Raw genomic sequence first — 17133 nt, 5'->3', positions numbered from 1 at the left:
ATGTGTCTCAGATCCTGAGGTGCTGTGGCTGTGGTGTAGGCCGGCGGCTACAGCTCTGATTCAACCCCTAGCCTGGGAACCTCCGTAGGCCGCAAGAGCGGCCCAAGAAATGGCAGAAAGACAAAAAAGAAAAGAATGGCACAACAGTTTAAACCTGCTTGATTTGTTTACAAATAAGGTGCAATTCAGTTATTTAGGTTAAAAGTTTATTGAAACCTAACGATCTAAAAGGAATGAAAAGAGCTGGATCATAACCCAACCTGGTTGTTTCCAGTAACCCAACATTATCTTCAAAAAAGTGTTTGCCATATCTATGTGACAAGGTAGTATAAACATTACTGTTCCTTTTAACTTTGATTTTTTTCATTACAGTCCAGAGCTGGTTTCCATGACAACACGGTTTACCGATGAGCTGATGGAGCAAGGATTGACTTACAAAGTCCTTACTCTGGTGTCACAGATTGATGTTAACAATGAGTTTGAAAAACTGCAGCGCGAGAGAGGTTTGGGCAGTGAAAAACATCGAAAAGAGGCAAGGGCTCGACGGCATCAGTTCATGCATTGTTGGTGTCAGATCTTGGAGGCCAAAAGTTCATGTCAGTTAGAATGTTCTTCTAACACAGGCATAGGAAAATTAGTATCGCATATGTGTCCATGAAATTGACTTGTACTGTTCCAGCCTCTGTCTAGTCACTATGTTCCATGCCAGCACTTTTTGGAGAATGACCCCTTTAAGAAATTTGTTATGCTATAGAGGAGGTTGGAACTTAAGAATGAGGAATTAACAGTGGGGTTTGTTCAGAATTGCAGAGTTGATTTTTAAGGATCATTTGTGGATTCAGATACATTTATTTAGTTGGCTTTTGTAATAGATAGTTTACATTTTGGAGTAAGAATAGGCTTCATTGTAATTTAGTTAATTATATACTGATAATCACTCATCTTTATTTGTAGGTTTCCGATCTCATCAAGGAGTGCAGGCAGTCTCTGGCAGAAAGCCTTTTTGCCTGGGCTTGCCAGTCACCTTTAGGCAAAGATGACACCCTACTCCTTATTGGACATTTGGAAAGAGTTTCAGTTGAGGCTAATGGCTCGTTGGATGCAGTGAATCTGGCTCTTCTTATGGCGCTTCTGTACTGCTTCGACATCAGCTTTATAGAACAAAGCACAGAGGAACGTGATGGTATTGATTTCGTAACTATTAATACATTTATCTCAAAAAGTCAGATTTAATTATGGAGGTAGCATTTAAGAGGGGTGGTATTTTCATTTCATTTCATTTCATTTTATATTTTGTCTTTTTAGGGCTGCAGTATATGGAGATTCCCAGGCTAGGGGTTGAATCTGAGTTGTAGGCACTGACCTACGCCACAGCTATAGCAGCGCCAGATCCAAGCTGCATCTTTGACCTACACCACAGCTCACGGCAATGCCGGATCCTTAACCCGCTGAGCGAGGCCAGGGATCAAACCTGCATCCTCACGGATGCTAGTCAGATTCCTTTCCACTGAGTGATGACAGAACTCCAAGGGGTGGTATTTTAACAATTAAAATAAAAAGTCGTGTATTTTATTCCTTTGTGTGTAATTCATCCATATTTGAATATTTAGATATAATATCAAATTTTTTTTTTTCTTTTTAGGGCCGCACCCGTGGCATATGGAAGTTCCCAGGCTAGGGGTTGAATCAGAGCTACAGCTACTGGCCTACACCACAGCTCCAGCAGCTTGGGGTCCAAGTCGAGTCTTCGACCTACACCACAGCTCAAAGCAATGCCAGATCCTTAACCCACTGAGCAAGGCAAGGGATCGAACCCACATCCTCATGGATCCTCGTTGGGTTTGTTAACTCCTAATACCACATTTTAAAAGTAATTACAACCCTATTAGATATTTCTGTCGCCTTTTGGGGTTTTGGAATGGGAAAGTCTAAAGGATGTGCAGTATATATCCATGAGTTATGCATCCCTAATTTACATGCTTGTTTCTTTACTATTCACATTTAAAACCTTTCATTCAAGGGCAGATAACTATAATTTTTATGTTTAATTTTTAGTAATATATCATCTTTGACTTTTTTCTGTGAAGTAGGTCAAATTTCTCTTAGTAACCTCATAAACAGTTATTGCTTAGAACAGAGGACCTCAAAACTGATTCCCACAAAGGAAGATTATTGCCATTTAATGTCATAAATATTTGTAATCATTCCAACAGTAATCCCCTGTCCACTTTTGATTTTATCACCCCAGTAAGATCTGCGAAGAGAGCAGACATTTTCTGCTTTTCTCTGGTTATCATCCTTAGCCATTAGGAAAGGCTTATTTAAAACACTACTTATCTCCAAGCACATTGTCACACAGTCACTGTGTGGTACATAGTAAGCAGCACCTGTGCTGCTCATTCATCTAGGAATACTGCCAGTTAATGCATTGGTCAGATTTCCTGTATTGAATGAAATTAAGCACAGAATTAGTAGATATAGGCTGTGTTAAAAGAAGTTTAAAAGAAGTTTAAAACTGGAACTTTGAAAAACTAAATGGAATGAATGCCTGGAAAGCTTCAGAGGCTAAGATGTAACATTTTTGGCATTAGGTTGTAATGGTTTCAATAGGGCACTTATATTGATTAACTCATCTTTTTAATTTTTTTCAATGAATTTTATTATATTTCTAATTGTACAAGTTTTGTTTTTCATTAGTTGTTTATTATAGTGGTGTATATTTATTTATTTATTTATTAAATTTTTACGGCCACATTGGCAGCATATGAAAGTTCATGCGATAGGGGTTGAGTCACAGCTGCAGCTACAGGCCTATGCCACAGCCATGGCCGCAGATCCTTAACCCACTGAGGTCAGAGATCGAACCTGCATCCTCATGGGCACTATGTTGGGTTCTTAACCCACTAAGCCACAAAGGGAACTCCTTAATTAACTCATCTTAATTATTTGTTGATTATTCTGTATATAGTTGTTGATAAATGTGAAAAATGAACTATTAATTCATATATAATAGTAGACAGAAACTTTAAAAATAGAGGAAATTAGATGAAGACTGTTCTTCCTGGTTAAAGGTTGGGAATGATTGAAATAGTTATCACAAGATGACATCAAAAGGAAGTGTAAGAAAGTAATGATGTAAATAAATAAATTAGTAGGTGCTCAGTGATATTTCCCATTATTTTTAGCGTTTGTTGGGAATCTTATGCTTTATTTGAAGTACCATAGCATAACTGAACTATAAATTGAAAATTCCTTAATTATTATTTGGCTGTTATATTTATGTTATAATCAGAGTAGATAAAGGTTTGCAGTTTGCATCCTTTGTTTTGGCTAGGTTTTTTTAAAATTTTGTTTTAAATTCAGGCTATTTATCTGGTAAGAATATTTTTTTTGTTATTTTAGGGCCTCACCCGTGGCATATGGATGTTCCCAGGATAAGGACTGAATTGGAATTGTAGCTGCCAACCTACACCACAGCCACAGCAATACCAGATCAGAGCTGCGTCTGCAATCTATACCACAGCTTATGGCAATGCCGGATCCTTAACCCACTGAGCAAGGCCAGGGATCAAACTTTGTCCTCATGGATACTAGTCAGGTTTGTTTCCTCTGAGCCACAACAGAAGCTCCCAAATTATCTTTGTTGATTTATGTTTATTTATTTATTTATTTTTAGTAAAGAAACCGATTTATTGGATAGGACACTTGTGAGAGATGCAAGCGGGCAGGCCAGGAAACTTCTGCCAATTTGTATTTTAGAATTTATGTACAGAAAAAATTGAGTGGCTCTTTAACTTTTTTCAAATGTATGGTACACTTATAAAAAATCACTGAAAATAATGAAATTAAAATTTAAGATTGTCATTTCATTTTTAGGTTGGTACAGTTTTAGCAGTAGTGTACTTTTTTTTTTGTCTTTTTTTTGCCATTTCTTGGGCCGTTCCCGCGGCATATGGAAGTTCCCAGGCTAGGGGTCGAATCGGAGCTGTAGCTGCTGGCCTACGCCAGAGCCACAGTACCGTGGGATCCGAGCTGCGTCTGCGACCTACATCACAGCTCACGGTAACGCCGGATCCTTAAACCAATGAGCAAGGCCAGGGATGGAACCCGCAACCTCATGGTTCCTAGTCAGATTCGTTAACCACTGAGCCACGACGGGAACTCCCAGTAGTGTACTTCTTGTTTCCAACATTAATGTTAGTCATAAAGTTTTGATTGAAATATTCTGATTTTCAGATTCTTAGACATTCCTGTATTTCAAAGGGAGAATGTTTCTACTTTTTTTCATATAATGGTTTATTTTTATTTTCAGATATGATTCATCAGCTTCCACTGTTGACAGAGAGGCAGTACATTGCAACAGTTCACTCTCGCCTTCAAGACTCACAGCCCTGGAAACTGCCGGGGCTGCAAGCCACCGTGAGACTTGCCTGGGCACTGGCGTTGAGGGGGATATCTCAGCTACCTGATGTGACAGGTAAACTGATTGTAGGTCATTTTGTTAGGAGAAATGACATATCAGCATTTAATAACATTTGGAAAAGGTATTATCATTGACATGTATAAGCATGAGCCTAGGAAGAAACCTAGAGTGTGGTAAATGAAATTTTGTATTGTGAAATACATCTTTTCCTTTTTTTCTTGTCTCCCCAAATAAATTATTTTAAATATGCTTTTCCCTTTCTTTTCTTTTGTCTTTTTATAACCATGCCTGAGGTATATGGAAGTTCCCAGGCTAGGGGGTGAATTGGAGCTGCAGTTGCTGGCCTGTGCTAGATCTGAGCTGCATCTGTGACCTGTACCGCACCTTGCAGCAACACTGGATCCTTATGTGCAAGGCCAGGGATCAAATCCACATCCTCAAGGATACTAGTTGGATTCTTAACCCGCCGAGCCACAAAGGGAACTCCCTTTTTCCCTTTCTTGAAGCCAGTGACAATTCTCTTTTTAGCTTCTTTTTCTCCTTTAAGAGTTTTAAATTTGAAATGACAGTGTAACTTTTTTTTTTGATGTTTTTCTTTTTGATTTTGTTCTCAAATTTTTTTCACATTGTATTAAATTTAAAATTACTATTTTTATTATTTTTTTGATCACCCCGTGGCATACAGAGCTCCCAGGCCAGAGATCAGATCCAAGCGGCAGCTGTAACCTATGCCACAACCATGGCAACACCAAATCCTCAGCCCACTGTGCCGGGCCAGGGATTGAACCTGCATCCCACGCTCCAGAGATGACGCCGATACAATTGTGCCGCAGTGGGAACTCCTAAAACTATTATTAATTAATTATTTGTTTTTGGGCTATGCCCATGGCGTGTGAAAGTTCCTGGACTAGGGACCGAACCTGCACCACAGCAGCAACCTGAGCCATAGCAATGACCATACCAGCATATGGAGGTTCCTAGGCTAGGCGTCTAATCAGAGCTGTAGCCGTCGGCCTACACTGGGGCCACAGCAATGTGGGATCCAAGCTGTGTCTGTGACCTATACCACAGCTCACGGCAATGCTGGATCCTTAACCCACTGAGCAAGGCCAGAGATCGAACCCGCCACCTCATGGTTCCTAGTCTGATTTGTTTAGCACTGTGCCACAATGGGAACTCCAGTATTATTTTTAAATATAGTATATTACAAAGGAGATATTTGGTTCAACAATAATGGATGTTGAATTTTGACTTCTACCATTCTGTTAGCCACTATAGCATATCCTCTTCTGCTATTTACATTCATATCCATATCATACTAATAGTGGTTTACTCTAAAAGGATGAGAGCTATGCTTTTCTAGTAATTAGAAGCCCCCCCAAACTGTCGCTTCTGTAGCTTTTTACGGTAAATATGAAAAGGTTTTATTATTAAAATTTACCGTCCGTGTCAGTGTTTTCTAGTTTAAGAGTGTCGGCAGATTCCAGTATCTTATCACCTGTGTGACTGCAGATCATTTTGTTCACTGGTCTCATGCTCATCCCAAGTGGCTGTGGATAGCTTTTTTTGTGTTAAAGGATTTTCTTTGGCTGAAGGTTTTTTGTATTAAAGCTGATAGATAGCAAATTAGTCATTTATATTCATGTAGAAATTCTGTTTCTCATTTATACATGTTATTAATTTATGAGTCTTATTTCAGTACTTTTCTGGCATAAAATTACATGTTTTTAAGTAGCTGTGTAATAGTTAATCAAATTCATATGCTGTTAATTACTGTACCCCTGCCCGAATCTTGAGAGACACAATAGAATATGCTCTACTTTACTACCAAATAGTAGATAAGAGTAGTCTGGGAATCTAGATCTGGTTTCAAGTCCTAGATCTTCAGTTGCTTAATCTCTTTAGTTTTATAGGCTCATACTCAAAAAACTTTGAAATTAAGGCTATTATAATGAACATTTTAAATTGTAAAATTTTTTTCTGTTAATTTACATTTTAAAAATTACTCAAAAAGATGAATAACTTATATTGCAGAAATATTCATTTCTTTCTTTTATTTTTTTTTGGCTGCACCTGTGGCATGTGAAAGTTCCTCGGTCAGGGACTGAACCATGTCACACTAACAGCCACCTTAGCCACTGCAGTGACAGTGCCAGATCCTTAACCCACTGCACCGTAAGAGAACCCCAGAATTCATCATTTCTTGAAGTAATCCAGACAAGTTTTAACAAAAATCTGAATTTTGAAAAATTAGTTCCTACTTTCTTTATAGACTTCTGGAAAATTTATTGAATGTTTTTATTGCATTTTTTAAAAAAATGTGTTTTGGATTTTACCAAACTTTATAATTTTTTAAGTTTAATTTTTATTTTATATTGGAGTATAGTTGACTTACAATGTTGTGTTAGTTTCAAGTGAAAGCAAAGTGATTCAGGTATACATACACACATATTCACTCTTTTTCAGATTCTTTTTCCATTTAGGTTATTACCGAATATTGAGTGGAATTTCCTGTACGATAGAGTAGGTCCTTGTTGATATAAAATTTTTATATACTATTTTGAGACATTAAAACTCAATTTACATTAAGATATAAGTGTACTTTGTTACCTAAATAAGTAGTCTTTAAGAAATAGTTCTTGGAGTTCCCATTGTGGCTCAGTGGGTTAAGAGCCCGACATAGTGTGTGTGAGAATTCGGGTTCGATCTCTCACCTCACTCAGTAGATAGGATCAAGCATTGCTGCAATAGTTCTTAAGTTGATCCTCTTGAAATTTTAATTCCAGTATTTCTGAATTCAAGTGAAGGCTTGGAACTAATTGTTAGTAATATTTAATATTAATTCATTAATAATTTAGTAGCCATTATTATTAATCATGATAAAGAATGAAAGAATTATTTTGTTCTTAGGGAACTTGTATGGTATGGGTAGATATAAAGGCTTTATTTCAAAGTGCAAAACAACACATAAATGATAAAAGAAAAAAACAAATAGTCTCTTTTTTTCTGGTCAAGACTATCTTGGTTTTATATCTATTCCTGACCCTTTTCAAGGCAGTAAAAATGTACTTTAAGTAGCACAGGTTGTATTTGGACTGTGACAGTCAAGCAGAATAAGCTATTTAATAGTTCTTTTCCAAAGCCAGATTACCACAAAATTACCTAGGAATTTTATATGTAAAATTTAAAAGAAATAAATAAAAACATAGTTTTGTGGATTTTTGGGTTTTTTTTGTTTTTGTTTTTGCTTTTGCTTTTTAGGGCTGCACCTGTGACATACGGAAGTCCCCAGGCTAGGGGTTGAATCAGAGCTACAGCTGGCAGCCTGTGTCACAACCACAATAGCATGGGATCCGAGCTGCCTCTGTGACCTACACCATAGCTCATGGCAGCACGGGATCCATAACCCACTGAGTGAGGTCAGGGATCGAACACACATCCTCATGGATCCTAGTTGGGTTCATTACCACTGAGTCACGATAGGAACTCTCAGCAATATAGTTTTTGATGGAAGAAAAGAGCATTACCTATGACATACTTTTGCTGAAAAAAATGGAGTGTAATTGATCAAACCTCAAGACCAAACTATTAATTTTTAGTGTATCCAAGAGGATAAAGGAATGTGCGAACTACATCACTGGGACGCAGTGCCAAATCATGCAGTAAACTCTGCAGGATAAAAGACCCAGCTTCTTCAGCAAATAAAGGGCAAGGGAAAAATGAAGATGTCATTATAGGAGCCTGTAGATGTATCAGTTAATTGCAATGTGTAGGCCTTATTGGAATGCTGATTCCAGCAAACAAATTACACAAAAGGTAAAAAGCAAAAAGACAAAACCAAAGTTTTTTATAACATTTATAGGATAGCTATAAATTTGTCCACTGTCTATATTTGATATTGAATAATTTTTTAAGATATAATGACATTGTGTATATGTGGTTTATTTTTTTTTCTTTGTTTTTTAAATACCTTACTGAGTTGTATACCAAAATATTTAGGAGTGTAATGCTAAATTGTCTGGAATTTACTTCAGTCTAATTTAGTCATGGAAATCTAGATGAAATACGAATAACAAAAAAAATGGATAATATTGAAACTAGGTGATGGGAATGTCAAGGTTCATTATACTAGTTTTATCTATCTTTAGATATCTGTTTGAACTTTTCCAAATAGATAACTAAAAATATTATAGGTAGACCATTTTGTTTTTAGGTTAAGATTTAGATGTTCAATTTTTGCTACTTGGTTACCAAATATTAGATTTACTTAAGTGTCCGTATTTTTGGGGTTTTTTTTGTGTTTTTAGGGCCACAACTGTGGCATATGGAGGTTCCCAGGCTAGGCGTCCAGTTGGAGCTGTAGCTGCCAGCCTACTCCAGATCACAGCAACTCAGGATCCGAGCCATGTCTGTGACTGTCACCACACCTCACGGCAACGCCGTATCTTTAACCCACTGAGTGAGGCCACGAATCAAACCGAGTCTTCATGGCTGCTGGTTGGGTTAGTTAACCGCTGAGCCATGATGGGAACTCCCGTATTTTTGGTCTTCACTTGTTGGCTGTGAAGACTTTGTGAATGATCCAGTTCATTTCATTGAGGTTAAAGCCTTAGCATCATTTTAATATGTTATAATTTTGATAATAACTCCCTGACTATATTTGTGTTACATATACATTTCTTAAGTAATTTATTTATCAATGTTAATGTTACTGTGAAGAGCAGATGGTTTTCTTTTTTTTGTTTTTTTTTGTTTTTTTTGTCTTTTTTGAGGGCTGCACCTGCAGCATATGGAGATTCCCAGGCTAGAGGTTGAATCAGAGCTACAGCTGCTGGCCTATGCCACAGCCACAGCAACGCCAGATCCGAGCTGTGCCTGTCACCTACACCACAGCTCATGGCAATACCAGATCCGTAACCTGCTGATCGAGGCCAGGGATTGAACCCACGTCCTTATGGATACTAGTCAGATTCTTTCCCACCCTGCCACAGCTGGAACTCCCAAATGGTTTTCTAATGTACTTTTTCTCTAGTTCTTTGAGGTTTGTGAGTCACCTACAGTGACACACTGTCTTATTTTGTATGTAGCACGTGCTAGAGGGTTGAGAAGAGGCCTGAAATTTGAACCATCAGCAGAATAATACCTAGTTTAATAACTTTTCTTCTGTGTGCTATTTTTTAAATATGTTTCTAGCTCTGGCTGAATTCACAGAAGCAGATGAAGCCATGGCAGAGCTTGCAGTTGCTGACAACGTTTTCTTGTTCCTCACTGAAGCCGTGGTGGTGTCAGAAAACTTCTATCAGGAGGAGTTTTATATTCGTAGAATCCATAATCTCATCACAGATTTCTTGGCACTTATGCCAATGAAGGTAAGTGTAATAATGTAGGATGAGTATGAAGTTTCCGTTGTGGCTCAGTGGTAACAAACTCGATTAGTATCCGTGAGGACTCAGGTTTGATCCCTGGCCTCACTCAGTGGGTTAAGGATTCACTGTTGCCATGAGCTGTGGTGTACGTCAGAGACGTGGCTCAGATCTGGTGTTGCTGTGGCTGTGGTATAGGCCAGCAGCTGCAGCTCTAATGGCACCCCCTAACCTGGGAACCTCCATGTGCCACGAGTGCAGCCCTAAAAAAGACAAAAAAAATGTTACAAACCCCAAAACAAAAAACTAGGATGAGTAAAAAGTGGTAGAAGAATTTTATAAAATAATTAAAAATTAATTAATCAACTTTATGTTTTGGAAACAAAATCTTTTACCATAGACTAATATTTGGCAGTAATTGTTATGTTGTAGCTTGTGAATTAGTTTGTGATTCATGAAGATGAAATAACATAAGACCCATTAACTGAGAACAAGCTAAAAAGAAGATATATTTGATGTTGAGAATGGTTTATAATGACAAAGTAATAGGCAAATGAAAATGCTTCTATAGGTAGAAAAGTATTAATTCTATGATACCCGGGGAATCAGTGCTAAGATTGCCCTATTTGATGCTTTTTATGCATCACTTGGAAGAGGCATAGTGGAAAATCTAGATAATTGTTTAAACTCTTAATTATTAGTGTATAAGTGGACTTCTACATGAATACAGGTAAAGTAATGGCTCTAAGAAACTAATACAAGTAGTTCCCGTTGTGGCTCAGTGGTGACAAAGCTGACTAGTATCCATGAGGACACAGGTTTGATCCCTGGCCTTGCTCAGTGGGTTAAGGATGGCGTTGCTGTGAGCTGTCGTGTAGGATGTAGATCCTGCTTTGCTGTGGCTGTAACTAGGTTGGTGGCTGCAGCTCTGACTCAACCCCTAGCCTGGGAACTTCCATATGCCTTGTGTGTCGCCCTAAAAATAATCAAAAAAAAAAAAGAAAGAAAGAAAGAAACTAATACAAATGTTCCTTCTTCCCCCATCCCTCTCTTCCTCTCTCTTTTCTTTTGTAATAGGGCCCTAGGGTCCTGCTCCCTCTAGTTAGTTTTTTTTGTTTTATGGGTTTTTTTTTTTTTGCTTTTTAGGGCCGTACCTGAGGCATATAGAGGTTCCCAGGCTAGGGGTCAAATCTGAGCTATAGCTGCGAGCCTACACCACAGCCACAGCAACGCAGGACCCAAGCCGCATCTGCGACCTACACCACACTTCATGACAACACCGGATCGGATCGCTGACCCACTGAGAAAGGCCAGGAATAGCACCTGCGGTCCTCATGGATGCTAATCAGGTTCATTAACCACTGAGCCACAACGGTAGCTCCTAGTGAGTTTATTTTTTGAATAAAGTGCTTGAGCTGTAACTTTGATCCAAAAAGGAGTTCTTTCTTTAAAAAATGTTTTTATTATAGTTGATTTACATCATTCTTTCAATTTCTTCTGTATAGCAAAGTGACTCAGTCATACGCATACATATATATGTATATATTCTTTTTCTCATATTATCTTCCATCATGTTCTGTCACAGGTGATTGGATATAGTTCCCTGTGCTATACAGCAGCAAAAACGGGGTATTCTTAGAGCCATTTTAGACAGTTTCTTCATAGCATGTGTGTGTCATTTTGTGGCAAGAAAGCCATCAAAGTGGGAGTAGAAAGTTAAGGAGGGAGTAAAGGTCTGTAAAACCACGTTCTCCGTGTGCATGTGTATGTGCATAAAACAAGCACCCGAAAGGTCTACACTTGTAATACCTGTGTGCAGTTGTGATACAATACCTGCTGAACAACATAAGGCAAGTAGACCAAGTACCCAGAATTGGTAACAAACACGGAGTTAAGTGCTTACTCATGGTATGATGAATGAGTTAAGTTCCTTGAGATTCTGCTGTGTTTCAGGTAACTAAGCTAGGAGTTGCGAAGAAGATAATAAGTAGGAGACGCATTCCCTGCCAGCAAAGAATGTATAGTCTAGTTGGAAGATACGATATACACAGAAAAATATAGGTAGTAACAGTAAGTAAGTGGCAGATATAGGCAGTAAATTAACAATGGATTTCCTTGGCTGAGCCTTAGCTTACCCAGGACTATAATATTCAAGGAGTGTTTAACGGATAACTTGAGCCCTCATCAGCCTTGAAGGATTAACGTCATAGAATTTTGAAATAGGAGGAAATCCTTTCATTTTTGCATTTGTGGAAATGAAGCCACAAATTTTCAGTCCAGAAGGGACTAGAAAGATAATGGTTGTCTGAAAAGATGACAGCTAAGAGGCATTTGAATAGACAAAATCATATGTGGCTTGGATAGGGTAAACAGTGAATTAATTCACACAATTTGGGGACACTGGAATTTTATTAATGGATATAGTACTATTTAGTATCTATTTCTTCTTTTTTTATTGTCTTTTTGCCTTTTCTAGGGCCGCTTCCTGCGGCATATGGCAGTTCCCAGGCTAGGGGTTCAATCGGAGTAAAGCCGGATCCTTAACCCACTGAGCAAGGCCAGGGATCGAACCCACAACCTCATAGTTCCTAGTCGGATTCGTTAACCACTGAGCCACTACGGGAGCTCCATCTGTTTCTTCTTGAATGAGCTTTGATGGTTTGTGTCTCTCGGTGAGTTTGTCTATTTTATTCCAATTATCAAATTGATTAGCATAAAGTTATTCCTAATATTATACTGTTTATGTCTGTATGATCCATAGTAATGTTTCTTTCATCCCTAATACTGGTAATTTTTCTCTTCTTTTTTTCTTAATTAACCCATCTAGAGGTTTATCAATCTTATCTCTCCAGTGTGCTAGCTTTAGGCTTTGTTGATTTTCCTATATTTACTTTCACTGTTATTGATTTCTGGTTTTATTGCTTTCTTCTTCTCTACTTAGGTTTTTGTTTGTTTGTTTTTTGGGCTTGCCCATGGAATGCGACAAGTTCTTAGGGTAGGGATCAAACCTGTACCACATCAGTGACCCAAGTTGCTGCAGTGATAATGCCAGATTTGAAACCCACTGCACCACAAGAGAACTCCTCTGCTTGTTTTTTTGTTTGTTTGCTTTGTTTGTTTGTTTGTTTTTGTCTTTTTAGGCCCATACCACCCCCAGGCTAGGGGTTGAATCAGAGCTGTAGCTGCCAGCCTACACTGCAGCCACAGCAATGTAGGATTTGAGCTGCATCTGTGACCTACACAGCAGCCCATGGCAACAAAGAAGCTTTAACCCACTAGGCAAGGCCAGGGATCAAACCTGCTTCCTCATGGATACTAGTCAGGTTTATTACTGCTGAGCAAGAACAGGAACTCCCTCCTCTGATTAGGTTTTAATCTGCCCTTGTCATTGCAGTTTTTTAAGGCAGAAGCTTCGATTATTGATTTGAAACCTTTCTTCTTCCCTAACATGGGCATTTCATGTTGTAAATTTATCTATAATTAGTGCTTTAGTTGATCACAAATTTCAAGATGCTGTGTTTATTCAGTTTAATGTGTTTTCTGATTTTCTTTGAGTCTTCTTTGATTGATGGGTTGTTCATAAGTACATTGTTATTTTGCAGATATATGGGAGACTTCCAGATAGCTGTTTATAACTGATTTCTGATTTATTTCTGTTGTGGTCGGAGAATATATTTTATAGAACTTCACTTATGTTAAGTTTGTAAAGGTTTGTTTCATGACTTAAGAATATGGCCTATTTTGGTAAATGTGCACATGAAGGGAATGTATATTTTGCTGCTGTTCTGTGAAAAGTTCTATAATTGTCAACTAGGTAAAGTTGGTTGATAAAGGTTGTTCAAGTCTATCATATTCTTACTGATTTTCTGTATACTGTTCTATTGTTTATTGGGAGGCATGTGTTGAAATCAACAACTGTAACTGAATTTGTCTAGCGATGGTTTCTTATGTCAGTTGACATTTAGTTGACACAGATATTGTAAGGCAATGGCTCTTAACCAGGCTGTCCTTCAAAGCCTGTTTGGGAAATGAGTGAGGCTAGTTTTGCTCCTTACGTTGACTGTAGTGGTGGTATTGGTAGTTAGTAGGAAGTTCTAGGGATGCTAAACATTATGAAATGTTTAGAATCATCCAACCTACTTAAAGAGATATCTAGCCCAAAATGTCAGTAATTGAGAAACGTGTAGTTAAGTCAACTTCTTAAGAGGTCCCACTGTGGCTCAGTAGGTTAAGAACTGCTTGTAGTTGCTTGGGTCATTGTGGAGGTGCTGGTCTGATCTCCAGCCCAGCATAGTGGGTTAAAGGATCTGGTTTTGCCGCAGCTATGACATAGGGCACAGCTGTGGCTTAGATTCAATCCCTGGCCAGGGAGCTTCCATATGTTGAGGGTGTGGCCTTAAAGAAATAGATAAATAAAATTAAATTAACTTATCTATAGTGAAAAATGCACTAAGGGAGTTCCTGTTGTGGCTCAGCAGTGAGCGAACCCACTAGCAGCTAGCATTCATGAGGACTTGGGTTTGATCTCTGGCCTCGCTCAGTGCTTAAGGATCCGGTGTTGCCGTGAGCTGTGGTGTAGGTCACAGACATGGCTCAGATCCAGTGTTGCTGTGGCTCTGGCATAGACTGGTGGCTACAGTTCCGATTGGACCCCTAGTCTGGGAAACTGCATGTGCTGTGGCTGCGCCCCCCCCTCCCCGCCAAAAAAAGACAAAAAGACCAAAAAAAAAAAATGCACTCAGATTTTAAGATAGTGTAAATTATTGTCAATAATGTTGTAGTAAAATTCCTAGCATTTTTTTCCTTCACATCATTAAAATTGGATAGTTAAAAGTGTTCTTCTTTTATGTAATCACATTTAGACAGTTGCCTGATTTCCTGATGTCATTATTATTAACCTGCATAATTTACATATAAACCATATGTAATAAATTTAATAGGTGAAGCAGCTGAGGAATCGAGCAGATGAAGATGCTCGAATGATTCACATGAGCATGCAGATGGGCAATGAACCCCCCATTTCACTTAGACGAGATCTGGAACACTTAATGCTCCTGGTAAGTTTTATGTTGGATGGGTTGTCATCTCCCTTCCTCCATTATTTTTTCCCTAACTGTGGAAAATTTCAGGTCTAGTATCTTAAGTATAGAAGTGAATTCAATAAAAATGTAAATTTTTATTTAAAAATAACTTTTGAGTTACAGACATTTTCCCACAGTCTTTGTTTACTCTTTGCAGATTGGTGAGCTTTATAAAAAGAACCCTTTTAATTTGGAGCTTGCGCTAGAATATTGGTGTCCCTCAGAGCCTCTTCAGACTTCCACTATCCTGGGTTCTTACCTTGGGGTGGCTCATCAGCGACCCCCTCAACGCCAGGTGAGTTCCTAGTTTTTTTCTACTTTTATGCTCTGGGATAGTAATCGGAAATCTTAAAAACATGAAAAGTGTTATTTCCTGATGTTACTGCTGTTAGCACAAAAAAATACTAGTGTAACCTTCAAATATTTACAATTTTTTTCTTTTATTTAAGGAAATTGAAACTCTTAAATTGATGTGATTTTCTTTCTTTTTTTTTTTTTTTCTTTTTTGGCTATGCCTGTGACATGAGGAAGGTCTCCTGCCAGGGATCGAACCTGTGCCATAGCAGTGACCTAAGCCATAGCAATGACAATGCCAGGTCCTTAACCTACTGAGCCAGCAGGGAACTCCCCAATCTGATCATTTTGGAGTTTATATAGTCAGCCTATTATTGGATATTAGCAATGTAGTGAATCATTAGACACAGAAAGGTGTGTAATTTCCTTATGAGTCACTTATTTGGATTTTATTAGTTTTTTTTTTTTTTTTTTTGCTTTTTATGGCCATACCAGCGGCATTTGGAAATTCCCAGGCCAGGGGTTGAATCAAAGCCACAGCTGCCAGCCTACAGCCACAGTCATAGCCACAGCCACACCAGATCCAAGCCGCGTCTGTGACCTACACCACAGCCCACAGCAACGCCAGATCCTTAACCCACTGAGTGAGTTTAGGGATTGAACCTGTGTCCTCATGGATGCTAGTCACATTCGTTTCTACTGAACCATGACGGAAACTCCAAGGATTTTATTGGTATTTGTTAGCTTTAGTCTGTCCTCTATATGTGTGACAATAACAAATATATGTCATCCTTAGCCAGTTGGGGAAGATAGGAGAGGTATAAATACTGAAGGAAAAGGCTACGAAGTTGCCTATGAGTCAGTAGGAAAAAGTCTGTTTTGTATCCTGTGTTAACTAAAGTGCAGTATGCAGCAGCACATTTAGATGGATGGCCACATCTGTCTTTGTCTTTTCAGAATTTCCTATTGTAGATATTTTCATGCCATATAACAAGGTGTAAGATCAGGACCCCTCCTCTTTCTCCCTTTTTTTTAAAACTGTATTTCTAATACTTGTTGTTCTACATTTTTTCCATTTAAAAATGTTTTGGGAGAAGGATTTATTAAAAAACTTAAAAAAAAATTTTCCATTATGAAGATTTTCAAACATATGGAAGAGAGAATAAATACAATGAACATACAACATCTTAATTTAATAGCTGGTAACATCTTGCCATGTTTACTTCTACTCTTGTTATTTCTACTGCTTTCATTTTATGGGATTTTCTTTTTTTTTTTTTGTCTTTTTTTGTCTTTCTAGGACCACACCTGCAGCATATGGAGGTTCCCAGGCTGGGTGTCCAATGAGAGCTGTAGCTGCCGGCCTACACCACAGCCACGGCAATGCCAGATCTGAGCTGCATCTGCGACCTACACCACAGCTCACAGCGATGCCGGATCCTTAACCCACTGAGCAAGGCCAGGGATCGAACCCACAACCTCATGATTCCTAGTCGGATTCGTTTCCACTGCGCCATGACAGGAACTCCCATTTTATGGGATATTTTAAAATAAGTTATAGGCAGCGTGATCCTTCACCTCTCATTGGTTAAATTAATATCTCTTAAAAATAAGGATATTTTTCTATATAATCATAAAATTATTGTTATACCTAATAGATTTAATAGTAATTTCCAGGAGTTCCTCTCGTGGCGCAGTGGTTAACGAATCCGACCAGGAACCATGAGGTTGCGGGTTCGGTCCCTGCCCTTGCTCAGTGGGTTAACGATCTGGCATTGCCGTGAGCTGTGGTGTAGGTTGCAGATGCGGCTCGGATCCCGAGTTGCTGTGGCTCTGGCGTAGGTTGGTGGCTACAGCTCCGATTCGACCCCTAGCCTGGGAACCTCCATATGCCATGGGAGCGGCCCAAGAAATAGCAACAACAACAACAACAAAAGACAAAAAAAAAAAAAAAAAAAAGTAATTTCCAGAG

The 17133-nt window shown here is 38.6% G+C and overlaps 1 protein-coding gene across 4 annotated transcripts in view; it reads left to right on the top strand.

The window, feature by feature from the left end:
- The window catches only part of NUP205 (nucleoporin 205), a 102719-nt gene that overhangs the window by 11043 nt on the left and 74543 nt on the right, over positions 1 to 17133 (top strand). For all 4 annotated transcript variants that reach the window (XR_014833734.1, XM_021079230.2, XM_085005395.1 and 1 more), the window contains 6 exons: positions 373 to 532; positions 955 to 1183; positions 4313 to 4477; positions 9617 to 9792; positions 14727 to 14843; positions 15025 to 15162. Coding sequence is in view for 3 of the 4 variants with exons in the window: in XM_021079230.2 (XP_020934889.1) it covers positions 373 to 532; positions 955 to 1183; positions 4313 to 4477; positions 9617 to 9792; positions 14727 to 14843; positions 15025 to 15162 (985 nt within the window). In the remaining variant the exon portion in view is untranslated. The remainder of the gene's footprint in view (positions 1 to 372; positions 533 to 954; positions 1184 to 4312; positions 4478 to 9616; positions 9793 to 14726; positions 14844 to 15024; positions 15163 to 17133) is intronic.

This window comes from Sus scrofa, chromosome 18, assembly GCF_054392235.1.
Source record: "Sus scrofa isolate SSC_HxYL_T2T_F1_AM1 chromosome 18, Sscrofa_HxYL_maternal_Yorkshire_Landrace_v2.0, whole genome shotgun sequence".
Lineage (NCBI taxonomy): Eukaryota > Metazoa > Chordata > Mammalia > Artiodactyla > Suidae > Sus > Sus scrofa.
The sequence above is the reverse complement of the archived record's forward strand: the minus strand, read 5'-3'. Positions and strand labels throughout refer to the sequence as shown.